Source organism: Leuciscus leuciscus, assembly GCF_965113295.1.
Source record: "Leuciscus leuciscus genome assembly, chromosome: 3".
NCBI lineage: Eukaryota > Metazoa > Chordata > Actinopteri > Cypriniformes > Leuciscidae > Leuciscus > Leuciscus leuciscus.
Genome location: NC_138727.1, coordinates 48,363,386 through 48,380,645, shown reverse-complemented (window position 1 = coordinate 48,380,645; position 17,260 = coordinate 48,363,386). Strand labels below are relative to the sequence as shown.

At 39.3% G+C, this 17,260-nt stretch overlaps 2 protein-coding genes across 2 annotated transcripts; both read left to right on the top strand.

The window, feature by feature from the left end:
• The first annotated feature begins 48 nt into the window (after positions 1 to 48).
• On the top strand, positions 49 to 8,255 carry cct4 (chaperonin containing TCP1, subunit 4 (delta)). Its single transcript, XM_082165592.1, has 13 exons — positions 49 to 310; positions 1,193 to 1,245; positions 1,368 to 1,457; positions 1,768 to 1,876; positions 2,511 to 2,775; positions 3,029 to 3,158; positions 3,299 to 3,438; positions 4,020 to 4,116; positions 5,727 to 5,837; positions 6,030 to 6,160; positions 6,766 to 7,000; positions 7,100 to 7,213; positions 8,116 to 8,255. Exons 1-13 carry the CDS (start codon positions 202 to 204, stop codon positions 8,128 to 8,130), a joined length of 1,599 nt encoding a protein of 532 aa, XP_082021718.1. The 5' UTR covers positions 49 to 201; the 3' UTR covers positions 8,131 to 8,255.
• A 1,915-nt stretch (positions 8,256 to 10,170) lies between these two features.
• On the top strand, positions 10,171 to 17,162 carry fam161a (FAM161 centrosomal protein A). The gene is made up of 7 exons (XM_082165615.1): positions 10,171 to 10,339; positions 11,388 to 11,650; positions 11,787 to 13,034; positions 13,831 to 13,998; positions 14,607 to 14,706; positions 15,201 to 15,358; positions 15,776 to 17,162. Exons 1-7 carry the CDS (start codon positions 10,208 to 10,210, stop codon positions 16,116 to 16,118), a joined length of 2,412 nt encoding a protein of 803 aa, XP_082021741.1. The 5' UTR covers positions 10,171 to 10,207; the 3' UTR covers positions 16,119 to 17,162.
• The last annotated feature ends 98 nt before the right edge of the window (positions 17,163 to 17,260 follow it).

Here is a 17,260-nt window from a genome sequence, read left to right as displayed (position 1 = left end):
TCCTCACGCGCCGCACTGTCACGCTCGGGGTCCTTTCTCTGCTACCGTCGCGACCGGTGGATCTGGAAGGTTCTGTTTGGGGAATCCGAGCCGAACGTTATCTGAACCCATCCGAACCGCAGAGACGGCCTAGAGACACCGGGACACGTCCATCTGCGTCTGTGAATTCCGTGGGATAAAACGGCATAAATATTAGCCATCATGCCTGAAGTCGGAGCGTTTCCAAGCGGGTATAAAAACAAAGGAGGTGCGTATGTGGACCGGGACAAACCCGCGCAGATCCGCTACAGCAACATCAGCGCCGGGAAAGGTGAGGAGATCCGCATTAAATCTGACAGAAACACTGACAGGGATTTGTTTTATTATATTGCTGCACCTCATGATGTGCACTGGAAGCGTGAGTCAGGAAAAGTCGCGTACCGTTATAAACATGACAATATCTGCACGAACGCTTTCATTTCTGCAAACGTGACCATGTTTAAAAGCATTAACGTTAGATGAGGAAAATGTCGCCATGTATGGTCATCATAATCACAATAACGCACATTCACTCTCACACACACACACACTCACTGGCGTCCATATAAGGTGTGGTCCTCATTTTGACAACACATGATGACTTTTACAGTCATGGACACTAAATGAGTTTTCATGAATATGTACGTATGAATATAATCAAAGTATAAATATTGTTATTTTTGTGAAAATAAAAAATGACGTCACACACATTTCATTCATTAAGAAAGTCTTCATTGTTGCTAGAAATTAGAACATTATTTAAAATAGTTGCTTTTATATATTATAAAATATTAGGTAACTAAAATGCAAAGTAATAAGTTCTATATATTTTTTTTAATTACTTTTACATTTTAGTTATCACATATATATCAGTTTTTAAACTTTTATTTATATATTTAATTTTATATTATATGCATGCATATATAATTAATTTTGTATATATATATAATTTTTTTATAATGTAGATTTTAGTTACCATATTTATATATGTGTGCGGGGGAATATATATATATATATATATATATATATATATATATATATATATATAATTTTTTTATTAATATTTAAAATAATTTTATATATATTAGATTTTAAATTCTTTATAAATTTCCCATTTAAATATGGCAGCATTAGGTGTAATGATTAATGTTTGATCTTGCATTTTGATTGACAGCTGTCGCAGATGCCATCAGAACAAGTCTGGGCCCTAAGGGCATGGACAAAATGGTACTTTTTTTCATTGATATAAATCTCATCATATGATATGAAAGCTTTATGCTTCACTTGACTTGGCTGTGTATCAATAACTGTGTTTTCTGTGCACTTAATGAATGTTTTGTTCTCTGCAGATTCAGGATGGGAAGGGAGACGTGACCATCACCAATGATGGAGCCACAATCCTCAAACAGATGCAGGTGCTTCATCCTGCGGCCAAAATGGTACGTACATCATTCATTTCTATAAGCTGAAGGTGCTGAATGAAAGTTTTTGTTTTAGATTGATATGATTTGCTAATATAAGGGTTTGGGGGGAAATTCACACATGAATTGCGATTCTATTTTCTTCCAATTTTAATTTAAAAAAATCTTCTAAATCTTGATGTTATGTTGTTATTACAAAAAAGGCGGACATCAATAGAGCAGCACATCAACATTTTGAATTGAACATCTAAATGATTCCCACCCAAATGATTGCATGTCCAAGGTCACGTCTGGGGTATCATGTGGTGTATTTGTGTGTGTGTTTCAGATGGTGGAGCTGTCTAAAGCTCAGGATATTGAGGCTGGTGACGGCACTACATCAGTGGTGGTGATCGCTGGAGCTCTTCTTGATGCTTGCTCTAAACTGCTACAGAAAGGTAAGCTTTAGTTACAATAAGTGTGCTTTTTTTATACATGCAACATGTTGGACATAAAATTAAATGAATTATAACCCTCTGATGCATGATGTCATTCAGTGGACAGAGCTTTAAGTCTCCCTGTAGTCATCATGAGCTATAGGTATCATTTTATACCTTAAATCTCATCTTTGATCACCAAAATGACATATTTAAACGGTTTACCTTAAAATATATTTAATGTAACTCTACACCCTTGCCTCATTTAGTATATGCGGTTCTATGAATATGCAAGTGAGCCCCGCCTCCACTCACTCACAGCAGCTCAGAGATTTCACACGTTGATCTGATTGGTTACAAGGTAGTTTGTGACGTCAGAAACACCAGCGATTTCAAACTGTGTTTTTGAGACTGTCTTTGGTTCACTGCAGTTTTAAGGAGAAAATACTCAGCAATGGTGTCGACTTATGAATTTACACATGGTTTGTCTTAAAGCATATTAAAAACACCACATAGACATATAAACAACATTTAAAACTTGATTTTCACCACAGGGGGATTTTAAAAGCCATTTTGGGGTGTCCTTTGACCTTCATTATTCTGTCGTATTGGTGTTATTTATGATAACAAAAACATTGTCTGTTTTTCCTGCCAGGAATCCACCCGACTATCATTTCCGAGTCCTTCCAGAAGGCCGTGGATAAAGGTGTGGAGATCTTGACCTCCATCAGTCAGCCGGTGCTGCTCAGTGACAAAGAGACGCTTCTGAACAGCGCCACCACCTCGCTCTGCTCTAAGGTTGTGTCTCAGTACTCCAGCCTGCTCGCGCCCATGAGCGTCGACGCCGTCATGAAGGTCATCGACCCCGCCACCGCCACGAGCGTTGATCTCCGCAACATCCACATTGTAAAGAAACTCGGGTGAGACGCAGTATAAGTGTAAAACCTGGCAGATACGGTTAACTTTGAGAATGAATGGGATTGAATCTCTTTTGGAGCCTGTCTCTAGTGGCCAGTCAATGAATTACAGTTTAAGTCACTTCTGTTGGTTTCAAGAAAGAGACAGGAAGGTTGTCGCTTGAGACGCATGGGGAGGGATACAAATATTCCCCAGTCTTTTTCATATGTTTGCAGGTTACAGACAGTAAATCCATGGGTGTGTTTGTGTTTGCAGAGGAACCATTGATGACTGTGAGCTCGTGGATGGTCTGGTGTTGACTCAGAGGGTGAGCACTGCGGTGTCCCGTGTGGAGAAGGCCAAAATCGGCCTCATCCAGTTCTGCCTGTCTCCTCCCAAAACTGATGTACGTGGTCATATGCAAATGCTTTTTAAAATAAAGAACTTGCTAAAAAGTGAAATGTATCTTCTTGCATCTATAGCACGCATTGGTCGAGATCGTAGTCATTGTTTTAACGTGTTTGTGTGATGCTTTTGTTGGGACAGATGGACAATCAGATTGTGGTGTCGGACTACGCTCAGATGGACCGTGTGCTCCGTGAGGAGAGAGCTTACATCCTCAACCTGATCAAACAGATTAAGAAAGCCGGCTGCACTGTGTTGCTCATCCAGAAATCCATCCTGAGGTACAAAATCACCACAGACCTCCATCACACAGTCACTCACAGGGAGGAAACCTGAAACACTAACCTTTCTATGTACAGTAGTGGCCGGAAATGATGTCCAGAGAGGATAATTAAACAACCAAAATATGGGGAGAATATTATATTGGGAAGAATACACTAAACTTAGGCCTGGTTTCACAGACAGGTTTTAGATTGGGTGGTAGTGGCGCAATGGATAAGACACATGCCTTTGGTGTGAGAGACCCGGGTTCGAATCCACTGTGAGACACCAATGTGTCCCTGAGCAAGACACTTAACCCCTAGTTGCTCCAGAGGCGTGCGACCTCTGACATATATAGCAATTGTAAGTCGCTTTGGATAGAAGCGTCAGCTAAATGAATAAATGTAAATGTAAATGTAGATTAAGCCAGGATTAGGCCTTAGTACAATTTGGACATTTAAAGGAATGGTTCACTTTAAAATTAAAATCCTGTCATCATTTTACTCGAGCTCTCAAGCTTGTTGGTCAGTGCATACGAAGAGCTCCAGTGGAGTGTATCAGCCTCTGTCTCAATGGGTTTGTGAATCCCTGTGTGTTTCAGAGATGCCTTGAGTGATCTGGCCCTTCACTTCCTGAATAAGATGAAGATCATGGTGATCAAAGACATTGAGAGAGAGGAAATTGAATTCATCTGTAAGGTAAGACCAGCAGATCCAGCACTGTCATGAAACCATTGAATGCTTGCTAACACTTGATTTTAAGGTGATGTAGTTACACGTTACTACTTACTATAGTAATTAGGGGTGGGGGAAAAAATCGATTCTTCGATGCATCGCGATGCGGCCGTGGACGATTCTGAATCGATTCACAAATGTCAAAAAATCGATTTTCCCCCCAAAAAAAAAAAACTATAAGCGGACGTGCAGTGCGCGGACAGTCTGTGGCGTGCACATAACAGAGACGCGCACATAACAGAGTCGCGCACATACATAACAGACTCATGATGGCTGAGCGCCAAATTCGAACGGCACCTTCTTCGTTAAAAGCTAACGTATGTAAAATTGGCAATTTCATTGTTACCTATTTAGTATTTTTGTATGAGAGCTGCTTTCTGTATTGTTTAGTTTTCACATCAGTACACTGTGTAAACTGATCTGTTATACGTACGTTATACTGCAATATGTGCAATTTCAGTCAGTTACATTTTAACTGTGCTCTCTGCAGATGTTCATTCACTTTTTTTGTATAAGCTGTTTTTGATTGTAGTATACAGCAAACATTTCAAGTCATAACTCTTTATTATTTAGGCCTAGTTGTGTATAAGAGTGGCTTTGTATGTTACTAATTGAAGCTACAGTAAGTTGTTCAAAAATGTTCATTTTGTCTTCTTAATGATTAAATTGGACAATTTTCTTCTAGAAAGACAAGGTGTTCAGGTGGAGAAAAAAACTTTTTCTTTACCTTGACATGTTTCGACTGCAACCTGCAGTCTTCTTCCACCTGAACACCTTGTCTTTCTAGAAGAAAATTGTCCAATTTCTACAGTATGTTGGTTCTGATCTACTTCCTAAAGGAAATAAGCCTTTCATTTATTTGTTATTGTTTAGTTCAACTTGATGAGTCACAACACAATGTGATGTATTCATTTCTGTGTTCTACAGAACATAAGCTACATACAAATAATTCTGAAGTTATAACTACACGACACAGAAAGTGCTTTGAGTTGTTGTTACTCAATAAAAGAGTTAAGTAATTCAGCAGCTGACTTTTTTTAATACTGCAATCACTTTGTAGTGTATTTTCGTTTACTGTTGTGAAATGGAAAATCAATAATCGCTAACCGAGAATCGTTAATAATCGAAAATCGACTGTAATCGTAATCGAATCGAATCAGGAAATCAGACAGATTAACCACCCCTAGCATTAATAAATGCATAAAATTTCCTTATTTCCTTATTCCTTCTTTTTCTTTTCAGTCACATATATCGTGATATATCGTTGATGAAATTTCTTCCAATATATTGAATATCGTAGATATCGCGAATCGTGATATTATCATATCGTGGACCACATATCGCCACAGAATTGAATCGTGAGGTACCTGTATCGTCCCACCCCTAATAGTAATAACAGTAAATTATGCGCAATTACATGCAACTAACCCTAAACCAAACCCTATTTAGTTCATTAATATTGCTCTGTACTTACACAAATAAGTACTATGTAACTAAATCACCAACCAAATGCTTTTTAGTGTCTGATATCTAATACACATTCTGAAGTGGACATGCCTCTTCTTTCCCATCAGACTATTGGCACCAAACCTATAGCTCATATTGACCAGTTCACTCCAGAGATGCTGGGAACCGCCGAGCTAGCAGAAGAGGTTAGCCTGGACGGATCTGGCAAACTAGTGAAGGTAACCCACCTTTTATAGCATAGATGCATCTCCAACTGAACATGTTTTGTTTTTCTCATGCATACAGGATGAGAAACAGAATTCATATTTAGTTAAACATTTATTCATACACACGTACTCAATGCAGAGATTCAGATGTTTTCGTTCTCTCCGTGCTGGATAATGACAGCGGTGTGGTGTTTGTGTTTGTAGATCACAGGATGTGTAAATCCCGGAAAGACGGTCAGTATTGTCGTCCGTGGTTCCAACAAACTGGTGATTGAGGAGGCCGAACGATCCATCCACGATGCCCTCTGCGTCATCCGCTGTCTGGTCAAGAAGAGGTAACAGAGACTCTGATGGTTTTATGCGTTTCTCAACACATAACCTACTAGCAGTTTTAGTTTCATATTTAAAGTATTACTTAATTATTAGTAGGTTTATATTTAAATACTCAATTTAAAAACAAAAAACAATCTCATAGCATTATTTATACAGTGTAACTGTGTTCATGCCACTTCTGAGCTGCTTTAAGCATCTAAATGCTACTTCAGATGAAGGTTCTGTTAAGATTTTGTTAGTACTAACCAATTTCATTTGATTGATAACTATTGTCTTATTCTAATCGAATTTGATTAAATGTTAAAAAGTTTCAATGAGGTCACATTAGATAATGAATTAACTAACATGAACTAACAACAAGCAATATATTTTTACAGTATTTAATAACCCTTGTTAACTATTTACTAATGTAAACAAATCAAACCTTATTGTAAAGTGTTACTGAATGCACTCACTTTCGCAGATTTAATTATGTAGTGGAGGGGCTATCATGGCATAATATCCTTATAAAACTCATCCACTACATGGTTAAGGACCGAGTGTATAAGTGCTTTACTTTTGAGTCAGCAGAAGCTGTTTGCTAACTCTTCTCCCTGTGTGTCTGCAGATATCTGATTGCTGGCGGTGGCGCTCCAGAGATTGAGCTGGCTCTGAGGTTGGCAGAATATTCCCGCAGTCTGGCCGGCATGGAGGCGTACTGTGTGCGCGCGTACGCCGACGCCCTCGAGGTCATTCCCTCCACTCTGGCAGAGAACGCTGGTCTTAATCCCATCTCCACTGTCACGGAGCTGCGCAACAGACACGCTCAGGGAGAGAAGACAGCTGGGATTAACGTCCGCAAGGTGTGGCTTTCAAGCATCCGCTCAGTAGTGCCATCTAAGGACTGAAAGCTGTAATGGCAATCAGAAAATGAATGCCTAACATGTGTTTTGGTCTCTCAGGGTGGGATCTCCAACATCCTGGAGGAGCTGGTAGTTCAGCCTCTGCTGGTCTCTGTCAGCGCACTCACCCTGGCCACGGAAACGGTCCGCAGCATCCTCAAGATTGATGATCTCGTGAGTGATTCATGTCTAATGAGCTCTTAAAGGGACATTCACCCAAAAATGTACTTTCTTTTATCCATTACTCACCCTCATGTTGTTCATCTGCTGAACACAAAAGAAGATATTTTGAAGAATATTGGTAACCAGACAGTTGATGGAGCGTTTTTCCATAGTGGGAAATAGTCAGTAAGGACCATTAACTGTCTGGTTACTGATATTCTTCAAAATATCTTCTTCTGTGTTCAGCAGACGAACAACATGAGGGTGAGTAAATGATGACAGGATTTTCCCTATCCCTTTAAGTATTTAACAATACGCCACAAGTGAATAGGGGTAAAAAAAAAAGTAATTAATATATATCATCATACTTCCCTAGTTGATTGATGTACATTAAGAATAAAAATTAAAAAAATGATTACAAGTTTTCTGAAAAGTTATGTTTTAATTTGCAGATGATATATTATCTAATCACATATGTATACCAATTTGCATAAATGTGCAAAACGTTGGATAAAGCAAGGTTAAAATTCCTGTTTCCTTTTGTACACATACTAGAAAATACTGTCAACATTTTCACTTTTTTTTTATTAAATAAAGGACATATGATGAACCTTCAGAATATAAATGGGAATAAGAGTGTTAAGTTTGGTGTATGTGGAGATGTCCTGCTCAGTGAAGGAGTAAAAACAATTTTTTAGAAAACGGCCTTTAAAAAAATATGTATTGTGATCAAAATGACAGGCTCAAATAGATAAAGTGCAATAAAATGGGTTTTCTTTCTAGTCTAAAACAAGTTATAAAAACTTAAAATTGACCAGTGCATGAAAAACAACGCTTTTCCTTAAAGGACCATAATTAGTGCTGATGTTGACTGTGAACGCTCAAACATTAATGACGTCTCATTTGTTCTGCAGGTGAACACACGATAAAGTGATTGTGTCTAGTGAAGGAAGATCCAAGTCCTCGCAAGAACCCTGTTAAAACCAACTGATCTGTCGCTGTCTGTAGCTGTTACCTGGAGTAATTTAATAAAGCATGTTTTTTGACACGGTAACTGGTTTTTGTTGGGGTTTTTTGTCTTTGATATGAGGTGCATATAATAATTTATTTACATGGTGGTTGGTTGTCATGGCCAGTGCATTACTGCATGTCAGGAAGTTTAATCTTATTAGCTAATCTGCTTATGTGATCAGAGACAGGGCTCTGCTGTGAGGCCTGAGAAAGTCTGAGATCAACGGCTGACCATCCTTATTTCTAATCAACAACCTCAGAGTTAAAACCCAGTATTGTAGCACACAAAAAAATACACCAGAATGAGACACTGGGTCACTTAAATTAAATTGAGTGATAAACTTGTATTTCCCATCAACTAAAAAGAAGACCAACAACTTATGGTATCAGTGTTGTCGAATGCACCTGCTGCAATGATCCAAAGTGTGTTAAAATTTATTAAAAATACAATATTATTCTGCAAATCTGTAAGTGGTGTAATTTCCTTGGCGTCAATTTTATGGAATGTTCCATTCGATTAATGGGATGAAATCATGCCATTAAAACTGCATGCTAACGTTTTGGGGAATATTCAATTACGCTTTTGGTTATTAAACAAATTGTGTTAATAAAAATGGTATTGTTTTTACAACCAACATTGTCAACATTTGACATTATATATTATGATTTTGCTTAACTTAAACGCATACCTCGGGTCTTTAGTGACCCACCTCACTACCCTCCTCGTCATTCATTTTTTAAAGTAAGACATCAACCTATAACAAGAAAAAATTAAAAGAATGCATGTTTTCCCATAAATTTTTTGTACAAATTGTATAGGGTCACTAACAACTTGAGGTCTGTAACAGCGTAAGTATATTTTTTTCTGCACAACAATAATTGAATCTATGACAACTGAATAAGTGCAATTCACCTTTATTCCTTAAGGTGGCGATGTCTGATACACAATGATGAAGTAACGTTTCAGTTTCACTCATAATCACGGCAGGCAGAAAACAAAAGAATAGGAAGAATCATCAGCAAAACTTGAAATGTCTCAGCGATTTACTGCAGAGCAAGTACTGAACGCAATCAAATATTAGAGTAACTGTCACTTGATGGATCTGGTGAAGAAGCTGTCAGCGATCAAAATATTGATTTTGGAGATGTTGAGAGTGATAGTTTTGAGAATATGTTGGAGATGGTGAATATAAGCCAGATGCTGAATGTATTGAGGAAATGAGCTCTGACGAGGACAGTGATGATGGTATAAAACATCTGCTCAAACTGAACCCTTACAAGCACCAAAAGGTAACAAAATATGCTTTATTTTATTCTTCTGTAATTGTTACTCTAATATCAGGAGAGTTTTATATTATCGTGACAGGTATAGATCCATCCGTGTTAGATATAGATCCAGGTCGATAAAGACCAGAATATGTAAAAATGATTGGTGAAACATTCATGTATTTAAGGACTGAAACAGTCATGAGCAGGGGCGTCAGGCAGGGGGTAATTGTGGAACTGAGTAACAGGGGCCCTTGGCGAAGGGGGGGCCCCACAAAGATACATTGATATATATTGGTGTTGTGAGGGGCCCACCTCTTGGTTCTGTGACCGGGGCCCAACATTTGGTGCTACGCCCCTGGTCATGAGTGTCAGGACCTTTGAGCTGGAACAGGCCAAAAAAAAAAAAAGTGTATTTATTTTTATTTTGCTTATATTGCTTAAAAAGGAACTGAAAATGAATGTGTACACTAGTAATGGAAAATACCATCTGCCTTTTTAGATGCATGTAAACAGACGTATAACTCAAACATATCCCTGTTTTGAAGCCTCAGAAATAAACTGCTTTTCTAGATGCGCGCTCCCGCGGCTCAGTGACGTCACTGCGGCTTCCCGACGCTACGCGGTCGTCAAGGAGACGCGCACCTGTTACAGTCAGAGAAGCAATCAGTCTTTACGTGTTAAAATTACACTGTTATTAAATCTACCAGTCTGGGAAGAGAGGCAGATATGGAGAAGTCCCACCGAACGAATGTCCTGGTGACGTCCTGTCTGAAGACGCCGGTGGACCCGCACACTAAAGTTCCGTTAGCCCAGTATGAGAGGGAGCGAGCACTGGACAACAGGCACTATGAGAAAGAGGTGACTAACTGCATATTGAACAGCATTTATTATTGACTAAAGTATGAAAGAAAGTCCTTTTTCAATTATATTTTGGGTTTTGCTTTAGGGCCAATATTGCATAACATACATTAGAGATATTTCACAAAGCGAAACACGCTAATTCAGATGTTTTCAGTCAATTTCTTCCAGGCAATGTCCATCGTTTGGGCTTAAACATGATTTTTTACACAATGGTAAAAGTAATAGTTGTGTAACAGACTAGGGGGTGGTTAAACATCTCACTAATGATGAAGAAGAAAGATTAACCTTCTTTAGTTGTATCGAGATTCAGTAAGCATGTTATGCTAATTTTGTAAGTAAGGACATCAGTAGGAAAAATGAATTGACCTGATGTGGTTGTTATGATTGTTTACTTGTATAAGTATTCTAAATAAGTAAACATCAAAGGTTACAATTATTCACAATTAAATGTTTTATTTAAAAAAAAAATTTTTTGCAATAAAGCCTACATACATAACATGTGTAATATGCTGTAGGTTTCTTCTCAAATATGGTGAAGAACCGTGAGACAATATAATACATGAATGAAGAACAATCTGCCATCTGGCCCTAAAGACGACAGACCTGCAGATTAACAGCTTACACACACACACACACACACACACACACACACACACACACACACACACACACACACACACACACACACACACACAATTATACCAACCGCACACAACTGTTTTCCAGACAAGAATTTCATGAAAAAGAGTCTGACGTATGAAAAAACACTTGAATCTCAACCTACACTCCTTGATTTCAAAGCATACACTTTTATTTGTCAGTCAAAGGATCAAAATCTTAAAGAATTTTACTAAGAATTGGCGAGATGTACTTACATTAACTCTATGTAAGAGCAAGGCATATAGTAGGCCTACCAAAAAGTATTTTTTGCACCAAATATCAATGCAATAGGTATGTATTTACATTTATTCTTAACCTGCTATATGGACTTCAGTGAGAAGTATGTAAACAAATCAGCCTGTTGTCATTGTGTGTATCTTAATAGATGGAGTATGACTCTGGATCTGAGCTGTTGGCTGATGATGCTCCAGCTAAAGACAGCAATGCTCTGCTGATCAAAGACTACCGTGTAACGGGCGATCACATCGACCTCAGGGAGTTCTACTTCTCAAACCAGGAGTACTACCGTAAACTAGAGCTGCTGAAGACGGCTCATCTCCAAACCATGGCTGAACTCGAACACATGTATCGCAAGAAACTGGACCTCAAAGGGGTGAGCGATGCGGACAACACTGATCGGATCAATCTGTGAGTTTATACATATTTTCATAAATACATTTGTAGTGACCCCAAACTTTTGAACAGTAGTGTATAACGCAGAACATTCCTTCAGCTTATTAACAGAATGAAAATTAGATATTTATTCAGATTTTTTTTTATACAGTTCCCCAGATAGAACCGGTGGTCTGAAAAAAGCCCAGTCTGCTCTAGAGCTGCGGAGGACTTCAGACTCCTCTGACCTTTCTGATGAAGAGTGCATTGATGAAAACGGCCAAAGAGATGGCAACACAGAGAAAGGCCTTCTTGTCTCGCCCAAAGAGCACATTAAGAACATGTGGCATGACTTCAGTGTCAAAAATCTTTCTCAGCCTCAATGCCAGCCGTTTTCATCATCCCTGCGGAGCTTGCCCGCTGACTACCAGACTGACTGCAAACCCAAAAGAACGATTAGGGGTCAACGGCTAAAGAAACGCAAGCAAAACGCAGACGATTATTCGCATCCGAGAGTCACGGTTCCCAAGCCTTTCCAGATGACCCTTCGAGAGCTTGAACTGCGCAAGAAGGGCGTGAAATCCCGCTCTGAGATTGAACGAGAGAACGAGGATCTCCGACGCCAGTTAGACGAGCTTACCGAGTGCCAGAGAAAGTTTCGTGCCAGTCCGATGCCTGCGCACGTGCGTCTCGCGCTCTACGAGGAACAGCAGGAGCGCGACGAGGAGCGCCGGCGGCTCCATCGGGACATGGAGCAGAAACGCCTACACGCCTCGCAGAGACCCTTCAGCTTCCTGGAGCGTGAGCGCCTGAAGAAAGAGCGAAAGGAGGCCAAGCTCCGCGAGCAAACGCTCAAGCACATCAAAGACGAAGAGGAGAGGAAAAAGTGCCCGTTTAAGGCTAAACCCGTCCCGCGGGCGGTCAGGGAAGCAGCGTCGGGTGACCAGCAGAAAGAGGAGGAGCTCTACAGGGCGATAAAGATGCAGATGCGGGCGAGAGAACTGCTTCACAACGCATCCATGCCTCCTAGCATGCTAGCACGGCATCTCAGCGAGAAACAGACACCGAAGGCCGTCCAGGACAACGAACCGGCCCACCAACCCAAAATCAACACTGAAGTTCCAGACTTTGACGCCAGCTACAGGAGGTTTCGTAAGCAGCTGGAGAAGAGCAGAGAAGTGCGGCCCGTGACGGCATGCGAACCCTTCCAGCTGCGCACGGCTGACATTGCCTCGCACAAAGAACGCATCGTGGCAGAAATTGAAGCAGAGATACAGAGTCCGAAACTGTCACGCTGGCCGTTTGTGAGCCCACGCGTCCTCTCGCCTTCCTCATCCCGTTGCTCCTCGCTGTCTGGAAGCCAGGAGTGCTTGACCGCTAAGATCACGGATACAGCCAAGAAACGGCAAGAAGCTGTGAGGTAACTGTGATGCCCAACCCTGCTTTACACCCGAATCCTGCTAGAGCTTTCCAAGTGAAATCCTGTGTCTCCGGCTTTTGGGAATTCCAAAGCTGGAATATGACTTTCCCTGCCAGTGTGTGTCCCGTTAATAACCCCATGAACAGTAAAAGACTTTACTGAGATGTAGATACCCCTGAATCCTTTCGCTGCTTTCAAGTCGTCCTAGGAGGTTCAATAGGATTGATTTTGGTCCAAAGTGTAGAAATCACAAAGACTTTTTTAAAATCCCTATTGGAGAAATACTTCTGGAACCAAGGCTGCTGAAAAAGTGGACGGCCACTGTCAGACTCTATTGCATATGGCAAAACATTTTTTTATAATAATAGTAACATGATTTTCTGAATTTAGCCAAAATGAAGCGCAAATGATATGATGGAAATGCGAGAACGTGTAGTTTTGTCATGCAAGCTCATCAATTCATAATCCAGGTCAATAAGTAGTACTTTCTAGCAAGCTTTAGTGCAATTCTTCATCAATAGTACAGAACTAATCAGTAAATCGACTGTTTACAATGTCCAATTATGTCCAATTTATTTTACACCTCCAACTTGTTTGGCACTTAATTTGGCACTATAAAGTATTACATAATGGTGGCACAGGTGTGTGTGCATGTTAAAAAAAACACAGTCATTGTGACGTGACTTGAAGGCAGCATTTAGCCCAAACCCTGTGCCTTCCCATAGCGCCGTCATACCATGAGTGGAGTCCCTCCTTCAAAAGTTCAGCTCTGACAGCTCTTTACTCCTACGAGTAGAAAAGTTCTCGAGCAAAGAAAGCAGACCGAAGACGAAGAGGAGAAATGGAAGGAGAAGCAAAAACAAAGAGAGAGGAGACTGCAAAAAGTGATCACAAAGCGAGCCCAGGCAAACGACCCGCATGTGGCCCTGGCTCAGACCTGCCCGTCCAAACTAAAAGAGTTCAGGTAAACGCAGCTGCAATTACATTCAGGTATTCATGTCTGTACACAATAAGTGCATTGCATCAAATTATTCATTTAAATGGTAGCACTTTATATTACAGTCCTGTTCCCCATGTACATACTGTGTACTTATTATAATAATTGCAATAACTGGGTATAGTACTGGGTATAATAACCTATTAACCTACCCCTAACCTTAACCCATGAAGCTACCTTATATTACCAAGTACTTTCTTAGGTAAGTGCATGTACTGTAAAATAAAGTGCAATTTCAAAACAGATTTTGCTCAGAATTCTGCATTTATATACCCATACTGATTGACCACTTGAACATTCGTCCACAGGATGAAAACTACCTAAATTGACAGAAACCACTTTATTTTTTATGAAGTATATTCATAAAAAAATACTTTTGAATCTTTGGAAAAAAATTTTTTGAAATGTAATTGGATGTTTTTTTTGTTGGTCTCCCATTGAATTACATGGAGAGGGTGGGGTTTAAGACCTATACCGCAGCCAGCCACCATGGGGCTTTGGCTTCACTTTTCAGGACTTGAAATTTGCATTTATTCATATCAATGCTTATACTGTACATGTGCTCATGGGACCAGGAAACAAGATCTCCAGAGGCAGAGAGAGTTCCAGCAAGAGATGAGAGGAATCCAGGAAAGAGTGAAGGGAAGACCTCTGCTACTGGAGCAGGTTGCACAGGTGAGAGCTGTTTATTTTATTATTATTTACATTTAATTTTTTTATGGATTTTTTTGTGCAGATTTGTTTTCATTTGATTAATAAAAAATAAAAAAATACGTTTTTTTTTTTTTTTTTGACATTTTTTTGAAATGTTTTGTGCAGCACTATAAGTCAAGTCACCTTTATTTATATAAGCACTTTATACAATGCAGATGGTTTCAAAGCAGCTTTACAGGGATAAACTGGTAAAGGATGCATTTTGGCTGTTGCTCAGCTGAAGTCAGTTCAGTGTTGATTCAGTTCCTTTGTAAAGATCATCAAACATCAAATTAGTTCATTTCATCTATAAAGCAGTTCTGCAAAAAATATGCCATCGTCCAGCTCAGATTCAGTACAGTCAGATCAATAATACTGTTGAATATTAAGTGAGAGGACAAGCATCTCAAAGATATCTACAAATTATGTTGATGAAAATGATAATGTAAAGCTCTCTCTCTCTTTCTCTCTCTCAGATGAATGCTAAGAGAGCAGCAGAAAAGCTCTATTCTGCCACTTTGCATGGATGTGGTCTGAGTGAGTCCTTCATCAGCAGTAAAGCTCCTAAAGCCTCGACACACAGACAGACTCCAAGCCCCGCCCACTCTGACAGCCAGACTCCTCCCACATACAGGTATGACAGGTGTGATATCACTCACACACAGGTATGAGGTGTGACACATACAGGAATGTGCAATGAACTTCTGTATTCTGTTAAACAGTTTGCATCACTTCCAGTCTTTGTTGTATGTGCTTTGTTATATATAGAGCTGTTTTACTCAAGATATAAGGAGCGAGCAAAGATGAGCTTAACCGATGTCCATCACATATGCAGACTGATATCTGACTATCTTAAATGTCCATAGATATCACCATCAGTTTGTACTGCCGTTAACACTTTCTCCCTCAAGCGGATGCAATGAGACCTGTTTTCCTGTTTGTTCATTGATGTTTGACATAAAGCCTATTCTGTGATGCATTTTAAGAGCATATTAAAAGGAATTATTATCTTCTCAGAGTCTCTGAATTGTTTTCATTCATTTTTCCATAGTAAAAGCAGACACGAAGATCATGAGGACCTTCCAAACTCGCGGGATTCTCTTCTTGATGATTATCCAGATGATTATGAGGAGTATGACCATGACATGGAGGCAGGACACATAGACAGAGATGGGGATGAGAAACTCAATGTGTATCATGACAGTGATGAGGAAAAGGGCAATGATGAAGGACACTCACATGATGACGAGTTGGATTTTGATGATGATGATGATGAACAGGATGAACGTCATGAGGACGATGATATCATCAGTAAGCACAGCCAGAGCAGAAGGGGTAGTGAAAGTAATAGCAGTCAGCATAGCAATAGGAGCAGAACAGGTAGTGTTAATTAGTTAATTCACTAAGAAAAATGAAAAGATCAGAAAAGTGATGAGAAACAGAAATGACCCTAGTGGAGAAGACTGGTATTTTCCTAAGATATGTCATTTTGCTTCTGGGTATTTGATGTGTTTTTGAACTGAGCAAACCTTCTTAGTAAATTGTTTTTGGATACATGTATATTTAGATTTAATCTTAAAAACCTCGTTAAGAACATGTCCTGGTCACATTTCACCTTAAAATAATAATACAAAATAAGTAAAATATAAATTAAACTATTATGTATATATATATATTATTTTTTATTATTTTTATTAGGTATTCATACATCATGGGAGTCTTTAAGTAGCCTACATTAAATAATAAAACCAAAAAACATATTACAATTGTATAAAAAAAAAACCCAAAAAACATTAGTAGGCCTACTGAGAATCACCATTGACAACAAAGAGATTTAGCGAAAAACAAAAGAAAAACCCTCAAAAATATAATATATGCATTATAGAAATGGGAATTTTCTGAATTATCTTGAAAATAATCATGCAATGCAACAAATCTTAATGATGAGCTTAATTTGATAAATGTATAATTTCTTATTGTTTATATTGGGAAGAGTGTGACCTGGACATGTTTACATGACATTTATTCAATAAGCAGTAAATGAATGTTGCATACATGTGGACATATGTCTATCCCCTAGTCAGACATATTTAACAAAGGGCCCAAAACACTAAATTATTGAATATGTTACAAATTAAATGACTGTGTTTGTATGTGTGTGATTATTAATGGGCGAAAATGAAAATTAATATGTGAAAATAAACTTTATTATTACAATTGTAATATTTATGTGTTTGTTTTTTTACTTTTTAACTATAAATACGAGCATAAAGAGCATTTCAAACATGAGCCACAGCCTAAAACCGCACAGCATGGTCAGTTACCGTTTGTAGATCACGGGCAACATCTCAGTAATTTTCCATGCTCCACGCGGTCCAGCCCACCTCACGCTCACGCTGTGATGCAAAACCCGCCTCATACATGAGACCAAGGGCAAAATACGCGCTGGGAGGGGGCAATCCTGACGGACAGCAACTCTAGCCAATCACATGCGAGCAAGGTGTCCACCCTGCTCTCCCTCCAGCCAATCAGCTGC

What these genes read in the sequence shown, in the direction of transcription:
- cct4 (XM_082165592.1), top strand. Translation starts at nt 202, where the DNA reads ATGCCTGAAGTCGGAGCGTTTCCAAGCGGGTATAAAAACAAAGGAGGT. An exon ending in CACATTGTAAAGAAACTCGG is followed by an intron (nt 2,776 to 3,028) that starts GTGAGACGCAGT and finishes TTGTGTTTGCAG; the next exon opens with AGGAACCATTGATGACTGTG. An exon ending in CTGGGATTAACGTCCGCAAG is followed by an intron (nt 7,001 to 7,099) that starts GTGTGGCTTTCA and finishes TTGGTCTCTCAG; the next exon opens with GGTGGGATCTCCAACATCCT.
- fam161a (XM_082165615.1), top strand. Translation starts at nt 10,208, where the DNA reads ATGGAGAAGTCCCACCGAACGAATGTCCTGGTGACGTCCTGTCTGAAG. An exon ending in AACACTGATCGGATCAATCT is followed by an intron (nt 11,651 to 11,786) that starts GTGAGTTTATAC and finishes TTTTTTATACAG; the next exon opens with TTCCCCAGATAGAACCGGTG. An exon ending in TACTGGAGCAGGTTGCACAG is followed by an intron (nt 14,707 to 15,200) that starts GTGAGAGCTGTT and finishes TCTCTCTCTCAG; the next exon opens with ATGAATGCTAAGAGAGCAGC.